At 31.5% G+C, this 17487-nt stretch overlaps 1 protein-coding gene across 2 annotated transcripts in view; it reads right to left on the minus strand.

Annotated features, from left to right (window-relative positions):
- The window catches only part of LOC148278627 (translational regulator orb2-like), a 273697-nt gene that overhangs the window by 221158 nt on the left and 35052 nt on the right, over positions 1 to 17487 (minus strand). For both annotated transcript variants that reach the window (XR_015823137.1, XM_088231119.1), the window contains exon 2: positions 957 to 1047. Coding sequence is in view for 1 of the 2 variants with exons in the window: in XM_088231119.1 (XP_088087245.1) it covers positions 957 to 1047 (91 nt within the window). In the remaining variant the exon portion in view is untranslated. The remainder of the gene's footprint in view (positions 1 to 956; positions 1048 to 17487) is intronic.

Below are 17487 nucleotides of genomic sequence, written 5' to 3' on the forward strand. Positions count from 1 at the left end.
TATGTAACTCTCCTGTTACTGTTATAACCATAGATTTAAAAATAGTCCTGAAGGGGTGTAGAATAATATTTCAATACATCGAACTGTGTCCGAAAATCCCCTCACTATGTCCCACTTTCACCCAAGCATTCGTGATGTCGCCGCGTAATGTTGCACGATGGGAAAAATATAATCATAACACAAATGTAAGGTAAAAAAAAAGCAATCTGTTAATTTCTCTAAAATTTTATTGTGCACGCGGAAGTATTGATTGACGCAACAGAGTAGATAAGTAAAGGGTCATTTGATAAGAGTAATTGATTCAATGAACTTTAAGCTTTAAATATAAAACAATTTTTATTTTACATAAAACAGATATTTTTATTTCATGTGAAATAATTTTTTATGTTTAAAAGATAATGTCGGTCGAATGTCTACGATAGAGTTGTTTAATCCGAGATCCAATTTTCATTAGTTCTCTCATTAGATAAGCAAAATAGGGTAAAAAAATTTACTACCCTGGCTTCACTAACGAAATGTTAATTTAGTTTTTTCGACAATCTGACAGATGGAAAAATAATTCAATTTTTAAGTAATTCATTTGCTACTTCAACATTCATTTGCTAATTACACATGAAATCTGATTGCATCCTGTTTCTTTAAGATCCTAGCAATATTTCTACACTTTAAAAGGACACAACAAGGCATAGTTGAATTTAAATCAGAAGTAGCGTACTGAGCGACGTCTACAAAGAAACTAATGGGTCAAAACGTAAACCTACTCATTTATGAGTAGTTTAGTCGCCTTCTGTTTGATGTGCGTATGCGGTTTCTGGACTACTCATAATTCTATGGTTATAATATTTACTAGACGTATAAAAGTAGATTTGTAGAGAATGAAAAAAATATATTTACCATTTATGAAATATATTGATTAATAAAAATATATACATGGATTTTAAATAAAATAGTTTTACCTTTTAAATGGTCCGGGGTTTCACCAGTTCCTCTCATAATATCAGTCAAGTAGTGCTCCAAGGATCGCATACTGTCCAAAGGACCTCGATCCTAAAATCAACAAAACAATAAATCAATAAATAATATTATAACACCGTTTTTTTATTTAATTTGGATTTTTATATTTTAATTTATTTATTAATAACTTCACCAGAATACATTATATAAGCACACCGTTATCACGTGGGTGAGACTCATCCGACTGAACCAATTCATCTACTATGCAACGCCTATTAAAACTATTTTCCATTTTTTATGCTTCTTCTTTTACAAGTTAGTTAAAATTACACATGAACCGAACGGGGGGACCAAACGACCCCAGCGCCTACTTGTATATGGCGTCAGGAGAATAAAACGTTGGAAGTGTTTATGACCGTGCAATAATTTATTCATGTTTTCGCGTACACATATTTTACTCATTCGTGTATTTTATGTATTTTATGAAAGGATGTAAGTTACTATAGTCTTTAAAATATAACTTGATTAGAATGACATTTGTCAGAAAAAGTGACTACATAACTTTGTAGTAACGTCAAATGAGTTATTTATATTGATACACGAAAATCATTTGTATCTGGCGTGTTAATTTTTTTTTTAATACAATGCGTGACATATAAATCAACATGAATATATAAAATCAGCTTTAAAACTAAAATAAACCTAATTATTAATGACGTTCTTACAAGGTTACATCACTTTGCAAAAACGTTAGAGATGGGACAAATTGATCGATGTAAATTGATCGAATAAAAAAATAATTCATTTAATGTTGTTCATAAAAAAAGTGTTAATGTCTTGTTTTTGGTGAATAATTGTGTTAAACACACTATAATAGAAAAAACATTTAAGTTTGTAAGTGAAAATTCTTGATGGAAGTTCACTGTAATTTATTATAGAAATAAAACACGAGTGATACAGAACAGAGGTAAGGATACATAATTCAAAGTTATATGTTATAATTTACTTACATATAACTTTGAATTATGTATCCTTACCTCTGTTCTGTATAAAAACATTTAACTTTTTAATAAAGATACCAGTCTCGAAGATGTCGCGAAAGCGATGAAACCGGTCACTGGATATTCCAAATTTGTGGATTTTAATCACTCGTGTTTTATTTATATAATAAAACACTATAATAGGCTTATTTTGGCGTTTTTTATTTCATTTTTCGAAAACAGGGTTTCACGATTGCATGAAATAACTGATAAAATCGATTTGATCAGTGATCAGTAATTTCCCATCACTGATGAAATTAGTTTGACAGCTGTCTTTCTAATCAAGTTATATTTTAAGGACCAAGGTTTTTAGATTTCGCACTGTTTGTCCAATATAGACTTATTTGCATTCGCATGAGATTTGGTAAATGCCACTCTTGTTCAGCAGCTCTGTTTTAGACTTGAAATTAAATAGAGATTTAGCAATATTATTATTGGTGTAAAAAGCGGGTTTTATAGCTTTGGGAAAGTGATTGCTTATTTTTTATTATGCTGTGTTTACTATATTAGTTTTATATTTTTATTTAACTTTTTTTACATAATGTTATTTGTACATTGACGGGCTTATTGCCAAATGGCAATTTCTTCCAACCAACCCAAAAAAAAAAAGTTTTATTTTTATAATTCAAGTTACAGAACATATTCAATAGAAAAAAAAGATTAAAAATATATAAAAATAGAAATAAACGTATTTGTTTATAAATTACCTTAAATCAAAACTGTTACTCAATGGGAAAAAGAAAAAAAGAGGAAAGAGGAAAAAGTAAAGGTGGAGAGATTAAGGAAGAGAAAGGAGATGTTTCTTCAGACGTGATTTAAACAGAGATAATGTAGTAACATCTTTGATGGTGGATGGGAGATGATTCCACAGGCGAGCCGCATGGACACTATATGAGTTAGAGAAGAAAGAGGAATTGTGTATGGGTATTAAGAGAGTGCCTCGAGAATGAGAACGAAGAGGTAAACCATGAACTGATAAGCGTTGAAATTTTTCACGCAGGTATAAAGGAGCGTTAGGACGATGAAGTACATTGAACAGAAGTGAGAGGGAGTGATAGTCTCTCCGCTGTCTAATTTTGAGCCATTTCAGTTGCCTACGATAGTCAGAAATGTGGTCATATTTCCTAAGACCAAAAATGTACCTTTTGCATGTATTCTGAAGTCGTTCAAGTTTATCGAGTTGCTCACAGCTTAAATCAGTCATGGAAACATCAGCGTAATCTAGAATGGGTAGTAGTAATGCTTGTACAAGGGTGCATTTAGTACTAATGGGTAAGAATTTTTGCAACTTTCTAAGTGAGCGTAGACTGAACAATATTTTGCGGCTTAATTCATTAGTATGAGCTCGCCAGCAGAGATGTTCATCCATTTGTACTCCTAGATTTTTTACGGATTTCCTGTACTGAATATTGGTACCATTGACAATAAGAGGATTAAGTGAAGGTATGTCTATATCACCCGTCGATGGCAGGAATGCTCTGCCGAAACTGTAGTAGTGTTCTTGTAAAATAACAAAAATTGTGTAACACTAATAAAAATGATTTAATAACTTATATTTACATACAAGTTATTAATTTAAAAATACTTGGTACCCCTTCACTTATTTATTTTGACCAATTAAATCACTGCGCTTTCACCCTCTAATCGGCATCTTCAGACTGGTGTATATTATACTGTGTAAGGATAATTTATGTAAAACTAAATATTATCTGAAGTATGGGTACATTAAAAAATATATTGAAAAAGATACAATACGCAATATTTCAATGGAACAGAGTGAGACAAATTATTGAAACATGTGTTGGCGGTGTACTTTAAGGGAAGATTATATTATATGAAAAACATTGATTGTTTTATTACACTGTACCGGGTCCAACTTAGGGGGCTAATAAGGGTGAGTTTTGGGATTCTATCCTCCGATTTATTAAAATTCTATCGCTATTATTTTTTATACTATTTATTTTTAAAATTTCCAATCTATCAAACTTTTGACCTTTATGTCCTACATGTAAAAATTTTATGTTTTTATGTATAAATAATTTGAATAAAACTGATTACAAAGTTTTATTTTCATAATAATTTATAATGAAGTGTTACGAAGTGAATGCCGATTCAATCAAAAATATTATTTTATGTTATTTTATTTTATTAGGGAAATCAACAGTTCTACATACATATTTTTAGTAAACAAACAGATATAGTGTATAAACTCAGAACTAATAACAGATTTCCACATAGTATACAAAGTTAGTAAATAAAATATATTACATATCAAATAAATACATACAATTTATACATACAAAAATGTTATTTTCATGTACTCAATAATCAAAGATTTTTTAATATTAATTTTAAGAACATTAAGTCACTGTAAATTGGGCGGGATAAGGACAAAAATGCTTGAAGAGAGGATAAGGAGGGGAGGGGAGATGTTTATATTTATTACTATAATGTCTACTAAATTACATAATACATTTTTAGTGTAAATTTTAAATCTGACAGAGTGATGTTTGTGTAATCTATATTTTTAAATTTTGTATTGTACATTGAAAAAGTCCTACGAAAAAAGCATTTTTAACACACGATGTTTTACTTATTGGTACATGAAACAGGTGGTACCGTCTACAAATCCTGGCTGGCATATGTATTGCTATTAAACCAAGCAGCTCTGTACAGTCAACCATTCCTGTCATAATTTTGTAAAGCAGTAGTTGGTCCGCACACACTCTGCGGTATTGTAGAGAAATGATTCCATGGAAGGTGGAGGCAGTGAGAGTAGATACATAAGAAATACCGGTTTTGTATTTAAGGTACTTTATAAATTTGTTTTGAATATTTTCTATCTTTCTTATTTATTCTACTTATGTTCATTATTGTTAATTGTGATCGCTCAAATACTTCGCATGTTTTTAAGCACGTCGATAGTTATTTGTGACTGAGCTACTGGAGGTAATTCTAATGAATTTGAGACTAGACTTCGTGTTTCGGAGGCAAAAAATGACGAGGTGATCGCTTCATTGAACAAATTTATATAATCGCTTTCTATTGTAGTTCTAGATACAAAGTCATAGACAAATGTACGTAAAAACTAAATATATTTACAGCTATCTCAAAAGTGACGGTGAACCCTATTTACTTATAATATACAATAAAGATTTGTGTCGTTTCGCGTCTAGATTACTGCAATGGAATATACGCAAATCTCCCAAATACCAAACTAATAAACTTTAATTTGTTTTCAATGCAGTGGTGAGGCTTATTACGGGAGTAAAAAATATTCTTACATTTTCGAGATTTGCACTGATTAAAAATCCTGGATACGGTTAAAGTGGCCGCTTTATACAATGTGTATTTTTTATTTGAAAATATTTATTTACCCTTACGGATTATTGCATTCATTTTACAAAAAATATAAAAACATTTTGTATTGATTGCTTTGGTGTTTATTTTGTAGAACTCTATATTTAAACTTGTAATATTATAAATCAAACACTGATTTGAGTCTACTGAACACTTTATTTTATTTTTACAAATATAAAAAATATAACAACAAAAATTTCGTGACAACACAATACATAAATGTATGTCAATAAATATTTTTTCCCGAAATTCAAATATAAATACCTAAATTCCCCATTACCTATTTAACACTTAGCCTCGCCCTTAACCATTGGTTTTTCCCTCAATTATGATGAATGTACATGCTAGTTCATAAGATTATTTTTATTTTCTACTTAAGTGCCTTGAATTATATAACTATATAAGGACATTCAATCCATATACTCTTCACATTCGTTTAAAAATGCCCTAACAAGGCGATACAATTGTCACGAAATTTTTGTTTTTGTATTTTTTATATTTGTAAAAATAAAATAAAGTATTCAGGAAACTCAAATCAGTGTGATTTCTAATATTATAGGTTTAAACATTTTTTATTCATAATAATATTTTTTACGTTTTTTGAAAAGTTTAGTTTTGTCTGGTAGTTTATTGTATAATTTCAGTCCCCGGTTTATTAGTCTCGATTGTCCTTGTCTTGTTTTAGAAAGTTGCATATGATATTTTTCTGATATTCTCGTATTATGTCCATGTTGACTGCAATTTATTTACAAGTTTTAGTTCTTCGTCTACAATTACATCAGTGGCTAAATTATGAATAAATTTTAATGATTCTAGTTGAAAGAGTTCAGTTATATTTAATTGCTTAGTTTGTTTGAAAGTTACCTAGTTGCTGTTGGATAGGGAAGGTCATATACTAACTTTAATATTTTATTTTGTTGTCTTTGTAGTCTGTTTATGTCATTTTAATTTCCTGTTCCCCATAGTAGTTGCGTACAACATATTTTAGTTTTTACATAGGCTTCATACATTAGAACTTTTTCCGTTTTTGGAACAAAATTTTTGATTTAAAAAAAAAGACGCCATAATGTCGCCACTTTGCTAATTAAATTGTTGATATGAATTTTCCATATCAATTGTCTATATATTGTTAATCCTAAATATTTAACATGTTCAATTTAAGTTAGTCGTTTATCATTTATGTGAGCATCATCAATCAAGCAATGAATGAACTATGGATGAATCTCACCAAAATGATAAAGGTTTCAGTTCTTTTACTTCACAAATGCTAATAGATGGAAGAGTCGAGAAAATGCGGATGTTTTAACGGAGGCAGAATGATGAATGTTATCCCGTGTGTAAAGTGGCCCCTTACACCATCCTATCTTCCAAATGTTTTGCCACTCTGTTGCAACAAAATTAGATCTAAATAACTAGGAGGAAAGTAGGAAATTCAGCCTGTCTACAGACATTTGGACTTACTCAAACATTACTTTCATCCTTGTTTTTAAATTCCGTACTTCACTCCCCCGCATCAGCGTCGGAACCGGGACTTAATTGTGAACTGCTTATTTTGCCTTCAGTGACAAGCATTTGTCTGCTAAAGTAGATTTATGTTTAATTCTAGAATATAAAAACGTAGAACTAATGTTGACTATCTTTATAATATATATATAACTCATATGTAAGTGTGATGTTACTGAACTCCTCCAAAACAGCTTAACTAATTTATGTGCGGTTTTCAGCGAAATGTAGATCTTTGCGCAGCGCGTGTTCTTAGATATTAAAATTTTCAATCTAATCTGTAAAAAAAGGTTAGAAGCATGAATATTTTTGTCATCGACCTACCAGGGTTACATTTGACGAGAACGCACACACAAAAAAATGTAAGGATGTTGTGTTTTTGTGTAAAAAAAGTTTGTTTTTAAATGTTTTCAAATAAAATTTACTTTTTATTGATTCCAATCAAATTCTCTCCTTACATTCCATATAATATCTTCCCATTTATTTCACTATATATTTGAAAATCGCATTCATGAATAAAGTGCACCCCTGTTGGTGAGAAGAGCTGAGTTTGACGTTTGCAAAAAGAATTATATAATTGAAGATTAATTATTCTATGTAGTGCTATTGCACTATTTGTTTATGAACAAATACCTAACTACCTACTTAAATTCAATATTTGAATTTTAATATTTTTTAGTTTTGGAATTCAATAAAAACAAAAGACGTAAGACTTAGAGCTAAACCATGCCAATCAAACTTCATCCCATACTGTTTTAGTCGCGAAGAGATCTACGAAAAGCCGGAAGATCTATCCCAAATAATTTTAAGTCGTGTGATGAATTGACTAATCTACACATTCTGGACATTGGGGCATATTGCTATAACAAAAGTTGCTCTTTTTTTCAGCTCAGTTTTTAAGTAATACTACTACTACTACCATCACGCCATTTCCCCGTAGGGGTAGGCAGAGAGAATGGACCGCCACACACGTCTATCCTGGCATACATTCCTAGCTTCTTCCACATTCATACATCTTGTCATACATGCCCTTCGGTTCTGTCTGCTTTTGACATGACCAAATTTAAGATTTTGTTTTATCTGATCATGCCATGTCTTCCTCGGTCGTCCTCGTCTCACTTTACTGTTCATTTTCGCCATATATACTTGTTTTACCATTCTTTTGTCATCCATTCGTTCTACAAGACCAAACCATTTCAGAGATTCCACATTAGTATATCCCTCCTGATCCCAATAGTTTATATAAATTTAAAGAAATTTAATTGCAGAAAAATCCACTTTTGAAATGTAAACCTTGTATATTATAAGCAAGGTAAATAATAAACCAACTCCCATAAAAAATAAATTTAAAAAAAAACAATTTCAGAGACCCTTTCTAAATCTTATCAATTATACTTTACTTAGATTTACACTGACGCCTGATTTCATCATTCATAACCCTGTCAAACATTAATTTCTAACACATTCGTCAAAGAGATCGCATTTCAACCGCGCTCACTCGGCTTTCATCATTCCTCTCCTAGTTCCATATTTCGCTTCCATATTTAAGTGTTGGAACTAAAACTCTGTTGTGCACTGCCAGTTTAGCTTCGATTGACATCTTTTTACTAGCAATTACTGTGCTTAGTGCGCCGTTCATTTTTTTGCCCGCATTCACTCTCCTTTCAACAACTTTTTCTTCTCTTCCATCTCTTGAAAACATGCTTCCCAGATATACAAATTCTTCTACTTGTTGGAGACATTCGTTGTTTACATTTATTATGCAGTCAGTAACCTCACTATCCCTTTCAAAAACCACCACTTTTGACTTACTTTCGTTCATCGCCAATTCGCTCTCCAGGCATACATCATACATTTTGGACTCTAGAGACTATTATTGGCAAATCCTCGGCCTACAAACTTTTAAAATGCGGTTTCTAAAAATGATGTTTTTTGGGTTAGTAACTTTTGCCTGATTGGCGACGATATGTTCATAATACTATAAAATAAAATGTCATTCACAAACAACGATAAATTACGTTATCGTTTTTAGTAGGTAACATGATATTTTATTAACAGGGGCGTCAAAAGCATATCGCTATGCCGTCATGCTGTACCGTCTCGTTTATCGAATGATAACGGAGTGGAAAAAGCTTTGAAAACAAGAGCCACTTTAGAGGCAAAAAGAATTTAAATCTGCCATTAATAACATAATATATACGTGTATTAATTATTGCAAATGATAATATTTTCACGATCCCAAACATTTCAACAGAAGTCAACATCTGGGCCTCTGGCCATCTGGATTATGATGGGAAGATATAGACGTCATACCTTCACCTTGACGGTATAGTTGAAGACAAATTATCTCTAGCGATTACAAAGATACACTACCGACCCCCCACCGTCAAGTTTTGGGTAGGTACATCGAAATGAAACAAGGGGAAGGGTACACATATCTAAGCTCTAAAATTACATAGCTTCAATATGAAGTCATAGTTGAAAATAAAATTCTCCCGACCGACTACAAAGATATACTACCGATCCCTCCCACCATCAAGTTTTAATGTAAGTACATCGGTTTATACCGACGGGTCTAGAACTCCTCGATTCGTTTATCTCCGCATTAAAAGTGTCAAAAATTTTGTTCCACCGAGCAATTTTTCCTTTAATAACGATTTATTTTATTTTTTTATCGTTTTAATGTTAAAACTTTTTTCTTGAAAGCCTATTAAAAGATGAGAGAGAAATATGTAAATTTTAAAGTCGAATTAAATTCCGACATAAATGTTAATTTAATAAAACCAACGCCTATATGAAAAAAAAAATGTCGCTTGGTTCTGTTCTATTAACATATAAGAGTATCTAGGCGTTAGAAAGTTACCACCGTAAAAAATAAATTTAGTTATTAAATTTTTTCCATCTGTTTTACTATCTTTCTTAGAGAACGTATCGAAAGTCAGCCTTGTAATCGCTCAGTACTACCTCAGTAGATAAATATAGAAGATCGTTAAGCATAACGTCTTGGCAATAGTCAAAAGTCATTTGAAAATCTTGTTCAAGCGAACATTTTTTTGTTTAAATTGGGATTTATTGAAGTTTATAATCGCTTTGATGTAGGCACTTTCTATCACAGAAGCCTATTTAAAATATAAATGAGAACTATTTTATATGTTAATGAAATAAGGAACGCGGGCTAATTTTTGCGGTCATTCATTGGTTTGTTTCGATCATATGATGTCGATATGGAAAGTAGGTAGAACATACCGAGGTAAGATACAGATATAACAAAAGTGAAGTATACCGCCTCGATATATACAGATGAAGATAGCGTTCATAATTGAGGCCCTGCCATTCATTAAATCTTCTAAGAGCAACTTTTGTTTATATGCCCCGATGTCCAGAATGTGTAGATGAGTTGATTCGTCACATAACTTGGAAGTCTGGGATAGAATATATATCTGAATTATGCTTTTTACATAAATTATTAAAAAATAACGTAGACTCTTAAAACCTACTCTCCAAAATTAATCTTAATGTCCCCTTTCGCTTGACAAGAAATAAGTATTTATTCCATCTGCCAGTCTGTAGCACTAACTATGTACAACACTCTTTCCTCTATCGTTCTTGCTCAATCATTAATGGTTTTTTTCATCTATCGATAAATTTTATATGCCTCTTAATTTATTTGAAAATAAATTAACACTAATTAATTCTGGCTGCGATACGCTCCCACTTGCTATTTAATGATGCTCACGCTTACACACACTCGAACACTTACTCCTACACAAATATATACAAACACATCTCTACAGTTACGCTCATACGAATACACACACTTTTTTGTTGTACCACAATTTAATATGTATGAATTTTTATTTAGAATCTATACCGGTCTGTCTTTAAACTGTATCTTTTTACGTTATTATTTCATTGTAAAATAAATTAAACAAAATTAATAAATAGATCTTCCGGCTTTTTGTAGATCCCCAAGCCACTAAAACAGTGTGGGTTGAAGATGGATTGGCATGGTCTAGCTCGAAGTCCTATATGTTTATCGTGTGTATGAATATATTGTTTATCTTTATTTTATTGCCCTTGTTTATTTTTGCTACGTGGTTTTATATTTTTTTGGTTCAGTTTTTTGTACATTTAAAAAAAAGAAATAGTAGTGCAAATAAATGAAATGTTGCAACGTAGAACCGCCCTTAAAACCAATATTTTATATCTCTACCAGGAATCGTACCCGGGACTTCAAGCGTGGTAGGCGAACGCACCTACCACTACAGTGCTAGGGGGACTTATCATTAGATCTTGCCACTAGGTGCGGATATTAAAACAAAGATGTCGATTTTTTTCTACTGTTTTTAAACTATGAATAAATTAGTTGATTAAAAAGATATAAATGATTGAATATTGATTAAAAATTTATATCATTTTTTGTCTTGTCAAGTTCTTGTTTATTAATAAATCTTTTTTTTATCTTATGTAAATAAGAAATAAAGTTATTCTTCTGATATTTTTTTCTTCCATATTACATAATATATGTACCTTAAAGCTGAAAGGCAGGAAGTCATATTTTTTGCAAAATTGAATTATGAATGTAATTTTTTATATATTTATAGATTCTATTAATGCTTATTTATTTATTTATTAACGGACATTGTCCACGTATACAATTTAAAGGGTTTAATTATAACAATAAAATAATAGTTTAAAACATTAAAAAAAATAAAAGAAGCATTGACAAACATAAGGGACATGATCTGGACTATTTATTTAGTGCTCGTTTAAATCCTTGTAAACTTAAACCAAAAAAGTCCAGATCTTGTCTCGAGTTAACAATACGACAAAGACGGGTCATTGGAGAATTAAGGCCATAGTTCATTCTATGCTGGTCGATGAACAGTACTTCATCGTTTCTCAATCTACGAGTCGGAATATTGAATTTTACTTGTCCCAGTAATGATGGAACATCGATTATACCATTTAGTATGCCGAACATATATATGGGGTCAATATTAGTTCTACGTTTTTGTAGACTAGAAATATTTAACATTGACTCTATTTCAGCATAAGAATAATTATCTCTCTCTAGTCCGAGCATCCACGCTATTTTTCTAAGCAAGCGATGCTGGACTGATTCAATGTGATTTATGCGATTGAGAATGGAGACCAGACCACGGAGGCATATTCTAGAAGAGGGCGAACAGTTGAGCAATAAAGAGTTTTGATTGTACGGACATAAGTAAAATCAGAGGATATTCTGTTAATGAAGCCAAGTAATTTCAGAGATTTATTGACTATATTATCTATATGCTCGTTGTATGTCAGTTTATAGTCCAAAACAACTCCTTAATCTTTGATGGACTTAACTACATCAATTTTGGAGGTTTCTAATAGGTACTCGAAGGAAATTACTGTTCTATGTAACAATTATCTATTAATAATGCTTAAGAGTCCTCCGGTATACCAATACTGAAATAGCTTGTTCTTAAACACCAGTACACCAGTAGTGCAGTAATAAAACTCTGCTGGTTTAAAACAGTGGATACCGAATCAATTCCACCATACTTTACCATAATATCATTTTTAGCCGTTATTTCATTATTTTGCTTTGCTTTTTTTCACATACTGCTTCTTTTAATTACTGTTTATAAAACAGCCATAAGGCTATTAATATAATGCTTCACAAAAATCGCACTTTTCCCTCTTTCCAATTGTTCCAAGAAGCTAAACTTTTAGATCTATTTTCAATGTTTAAAATATATAGTTAAGAACCAAAATTTATTTACAAGTAATTCAAATAGACCAAGTCAAAGAAGGAATCGTGTGTTAGAAATACCACATTGTAAAACGAGGCTCGCACAGAGACATGCATATTTTATAGGCCCAAAAATTTGTAATAATTTTTTTACTGATAATGTTTCATTGATTCCAAACTTTCAAAATTTTCTTTATTTAAAAAACATGCACTATCCTGGATTCAAACTAAAGATATAAAATCGTTTTTTTTTTCTATGATTTATTTTGTTGCCCTTTAATAATAAGGAATATTTTTGTGTTTTTTTCAAATATTTTTTATTTCCTTTTTTATTTACTATAAAAAAAATACCATATTATCTTTTAGAGAATATTTTATTTTTTCTTTTTTATGTTTTACAAAAATATAATAACTGTCCATTATTTATTATAGGAGCCAAAATTCATTAATATTTTCTTGTATACCCACGAACAGGCCATGCCTTTGTGGGATTTTTTTGTTTACTATTTTTGTATTAATATGTATTTCGTTGATATGTAATTATGCTTTATTTTTTTAATAATCTGTTTTATTATTATGTTTATTGAAAAAAAACAAAAAAAATAAAATAATAATAAATTAAAATTTTCGTATCATTAAATTTATATTTATCTGTTGTTTTCATAAATAATTAATGCTTTAATTAATGGCACGTAATTAAGTATTATTTTTGACTGAAGAAAATTTTTTCAGTTCATTTTTTTTCAACAGTGTTTGAGTATGTCCAAATGCTTGCAGACTGGCTGAATTTCCTCCCTAGGGAGTTATTCATATTTAAATTTACTTCAACGGAAAGATAAAACATTTTTGAGAACAGAATATGGAAGTCTAGGTATTTACAGGGCTTACGACTTGTCATTGGCTGGTTTAAGTGGCCACTTTACACACTGTGTAACATTCACCATTCTGCCCATGTTTGATAACTCCCTAGGGAGGAAATCCAGCCAGTCTGCAAGCATTTGGACATACTCAAAAAGTGTTGAATTAACTACCTGGTAAAAGAAGAAGTATAAAAATTGGAAAATTGTTTTCAGGCGTTGCCTAGTAGGTGATTTGGTTCAGCCGAATGAATCTCACCCACGCGATAAAGGTTATAGCTCTTTTACTTCACAAAATGTTTTTTTAATTGACATAAATTTATTTTCTTATTTAAAGATTCTTCTCATGGTTTCTTTGAATCCCTTAAAATATGTATGTGTATATTTATGTTTTTCATTTTTAAATTTTTTTTTTTTTTTTTTTTTACATCTATGCATGTTTTTCATTCTTTATTTTAAATTTTAACTTTTAATAACTTTTACAAATTTTCTTAATTTTTTACCATAAAATTAATTTTTAAACAATTTCTATTTATATTTATTATACTTTTTTGTACTTTAAATAATAACCGTACATATAATTATTATATAATATGGAAACTTCACAGGTCCAATTAGAGTTAAATGTAACTGTGTAAAATATAAAACTATGTAACTGTACTGTATGTTTTCTAAATAAAATAAAATAAAATAAAATAAAAATAAAAAGTCAACAGATGGAAGAGTTGAGGAAATGTAGATGTTTAAACATGGGCAGAATGGTGAAGGTTACACAGTGTGCAAAGCGGCCACTTAAACCAGCCAATGACAGGTCATAAGCCCCGTAAATACCTAGACTTCCACATTCCCTTCTCAAAAATCTTTTCTCTCTGTGTTGACGTAAATTTCATTGTTTTTCATACAATATTCTACATTGCTTTTAATACTAAAGCCCGAGGAGGAATCAGGGCGCTGGCCGGGCGGTTAGAACAAAAAACATTGAAGTTATTTGATAGTCCATATTTCAAATGTTTTTTTTCTCAAATATTTTTATCAAAAGCCTATAAATCCAAACAGCAATCAATTGAGTTTTTGCTTGGAGAGATACATTTGAAACAGTTTTACAACTTCAAACCGCTCTCCTGAACAATTTATCAAACTTGACTTCCAGCATTTTAGTTTTGCGGTACAGATGTATTAGGTGCATAGCTTACCTATGAAACAGCCAACACATTGCTTATTTCCTCATTAACTTTTAATTTACTGTGTGAAAAATCTCCCTGCAGTCTCTGCGTGGTAACCTGAGGTTAGGAAATGATTGCCCAATAATCGTTCTGTTTTCATCTTATTAAAATCATTTTGAACATGTTACCAATAAATCCTTTTTCATTTCTAAAACATCTTAACTGGAAATGCAGGTATACCGATCTCAATTATATGTCTTCCTGCAAAAAACACCACTCGCTTACTTAATAAGATCGCCGTCTACTGTTGGACATGGGGGTGCTTCGTGACATACTCAGTGGACGCCTTGATAGTCCGGCTCTTTTGTCGGAGTTATTATTAAATGTCCCCGGCTACCGCACCCGTCACACGTCGAGCTCTCTATTTCATCTGCCAGCAGTTTGTACGAACTATGCCCAGAACTCTCCACTTATACGTTTTGTTAGTGAATATAATTTGAACTTTCCCCTTATTGATCCATTTGATTGTAAAAAAATAGCATTTAAAATGCGCGTCTTAAAACATACTTTTTTGTCTTATACTTAGTTTCAATAATAAAGTCTTGTTTAATCATATTTTTTTTTATTTTATTATATTTTATCTCTAATTCTTAATATTTTAAATATGTTTATATTTTCGACACTTGACACTTGTGCAATATTTACACACATGTCCACCCTCATTCCAAAATAACACCCACCCTCTCACTTACTTACACTCACACAAACACACTAGTATGTATTGTACGTGTATTTAATGTATTTCTGTGGATATGTGTCATTGGTTTTATTCTCTGTATATTTTATTTGTTGTATTTTTGTTAAATGTATTACTGTTGATATCCCCAATAAATAAATAAAAAAATAAATAAAAATCCTTAAAACTCCTCAGATTTAGTAACAGAAGCACAACTGACTTAAAAAATATCAATACCCTTAAAGCTCTCTTCTATTCCCTAGTTCGCCCGCACCTAGAGTATTCCTCTGTTATCTGGTCTCCATATTATGATGTTCACATCATTTACTGGGCTTATGACCTGTCATTGGCTGGTTTAAGTGGCCACTTTACACACTGTGTAACATTCACCATTCTGCCCATGTTTGAACATCCACATTTCCTCAACTCTTCCATCTGTTGACTTTTGTGAAGTAAAAGAGCTGTAACCTTTATCACGTGGGTGAGATTCATCTGGCTGAACCAAATCACCTACTAGGCAACGCCTGAAAACAATTTTCTAATTTTTTATACTTCTTCTTTTACTAGGTAGTTAATTCAACAATGTTTTGAGTATGTTCAAATGCTTGCAGACTGGCTGGCTGGTCATAAGCCAAGTAAATGCCTAGACTCCCATATTCCCTTCTCAAAAATGTTTTCCCTCTCTGTTGCAACAATTTGAAATATTCAAATGGATCATCGTCACGAATCTTGACGTCACAATTATCAAGGCCAAACATGTCGCGTTTGTAGGGACATATTTCTTCCGTGCGCGGGAAAAAGGGCTTAAGTCATAAAATGGTCAAAAGAAAATTTAAGGATAATTTTCCAAGTATGTAATACAAAAAATACTCTAAACAGTTGAATTCTTACGATTTGTTAGCTGTTTTCTCGATTTTAAGACACATTCAAAACTTTCATTGGCTCTCCTGAAAAATCGACTTTTTTACTTAAGCCCCTTTTCCCGCACACGAAAGATTTGTAATAATTTCGTTTTTGAAGTTATTTATGAAAAAAAAAGTTTCCACAATATTCAAATGGACTCCTAAATTACTATTAATATTTTAAATTCCATTCATATATTTTTATCGGTATTCATAGTATGTGATATTTTCCCTTTTACCAGGTAGTTAATTCAACTATGTTTGAGTATGTCCAAATGCTTGCAGACTGGCTGGATTTCCTCCTTAGGGAGTTATCAAACATGGGAAGAATGGTGAATGTACACAGTGTGTAAAGTGGCCACTTAAACCAGCCAATGACAGATCATAAGCCCTGCAAATGCCTAAACTTCCATATTCCCTTCTCAAAAATGTTTTATCTCTCTGTTGAAGTAAATTTAAATATGAACAACAAAAATATTTCAAAAAGATAGGCTGGAGGTTGGGCTTATCCAGAGACCTATATACGTATAAGTTAGAAACTAACTTAAATATATCTGCTATTTAAGACCGTCGAAATAAATCATATTTAAAATTCTCAACTCACGCTTTGATGCGCCTGAACTACTGAGCTCAAAAAAATTTAATATTCCAACTAGAAACCTCAGACAAAACTTACTATTTCATACCGATAACCATAGAACTAACTATGGTTTCCATTCCCCTATGCCCAGAATTCTCAGGTCTGCCAACAAACATACCAGTCTTGATTTCTTTGATAACAAGTTGTCTTCTTTCAAACGATCACTGAATCAAATTCAATTATAAACACCTCTCTCCCGCTTCCACTCCCACAAAGTCTACTAAATACCATTGTGTCTTTCTACTTTCCTTTATAATCATTTTCAAACAAAACAAAAAACAAACAGGGGTTTTTTTTCCCCGTAGGGGTAGGCAGAGAGGATAGAACGCCATAACACTCTATCTTGGCATACAGACCTCGCTTCCTCTACATTCATACATCTTCGCATGCACGCACGCCGATTATTCCTACTTTTGACATGTCCATCTTCAAGTATTTGATGGACTTGATCGTGCCATGTCTTTCTCGGTCTTCCTCGTTTTCTGCATCCATCAACATTTGCATCGTAGATCCTTTTAGCCGTTCTTTCGCTGTCCATTCGCTCTACATGTCCAAACCAACGCAGCACCCCTTTCTTGATTCTGTCAAT

This window comes from Micrasema longulum, unplaced genomic scaffold (genome assembly GCF_059751315.1).
Source record: "Micrasema longulum isolate JH-2025_06_02 unplaced genomic scaffold, ASM5975131v1 h1tg000850l, whole genome shotgun sequence".
NCBI lineage: Eukaryota > Metazoa > Arthropoda > Insecta > Trichoptera > Brachycentridae > Micrasema > Micrasema longulum.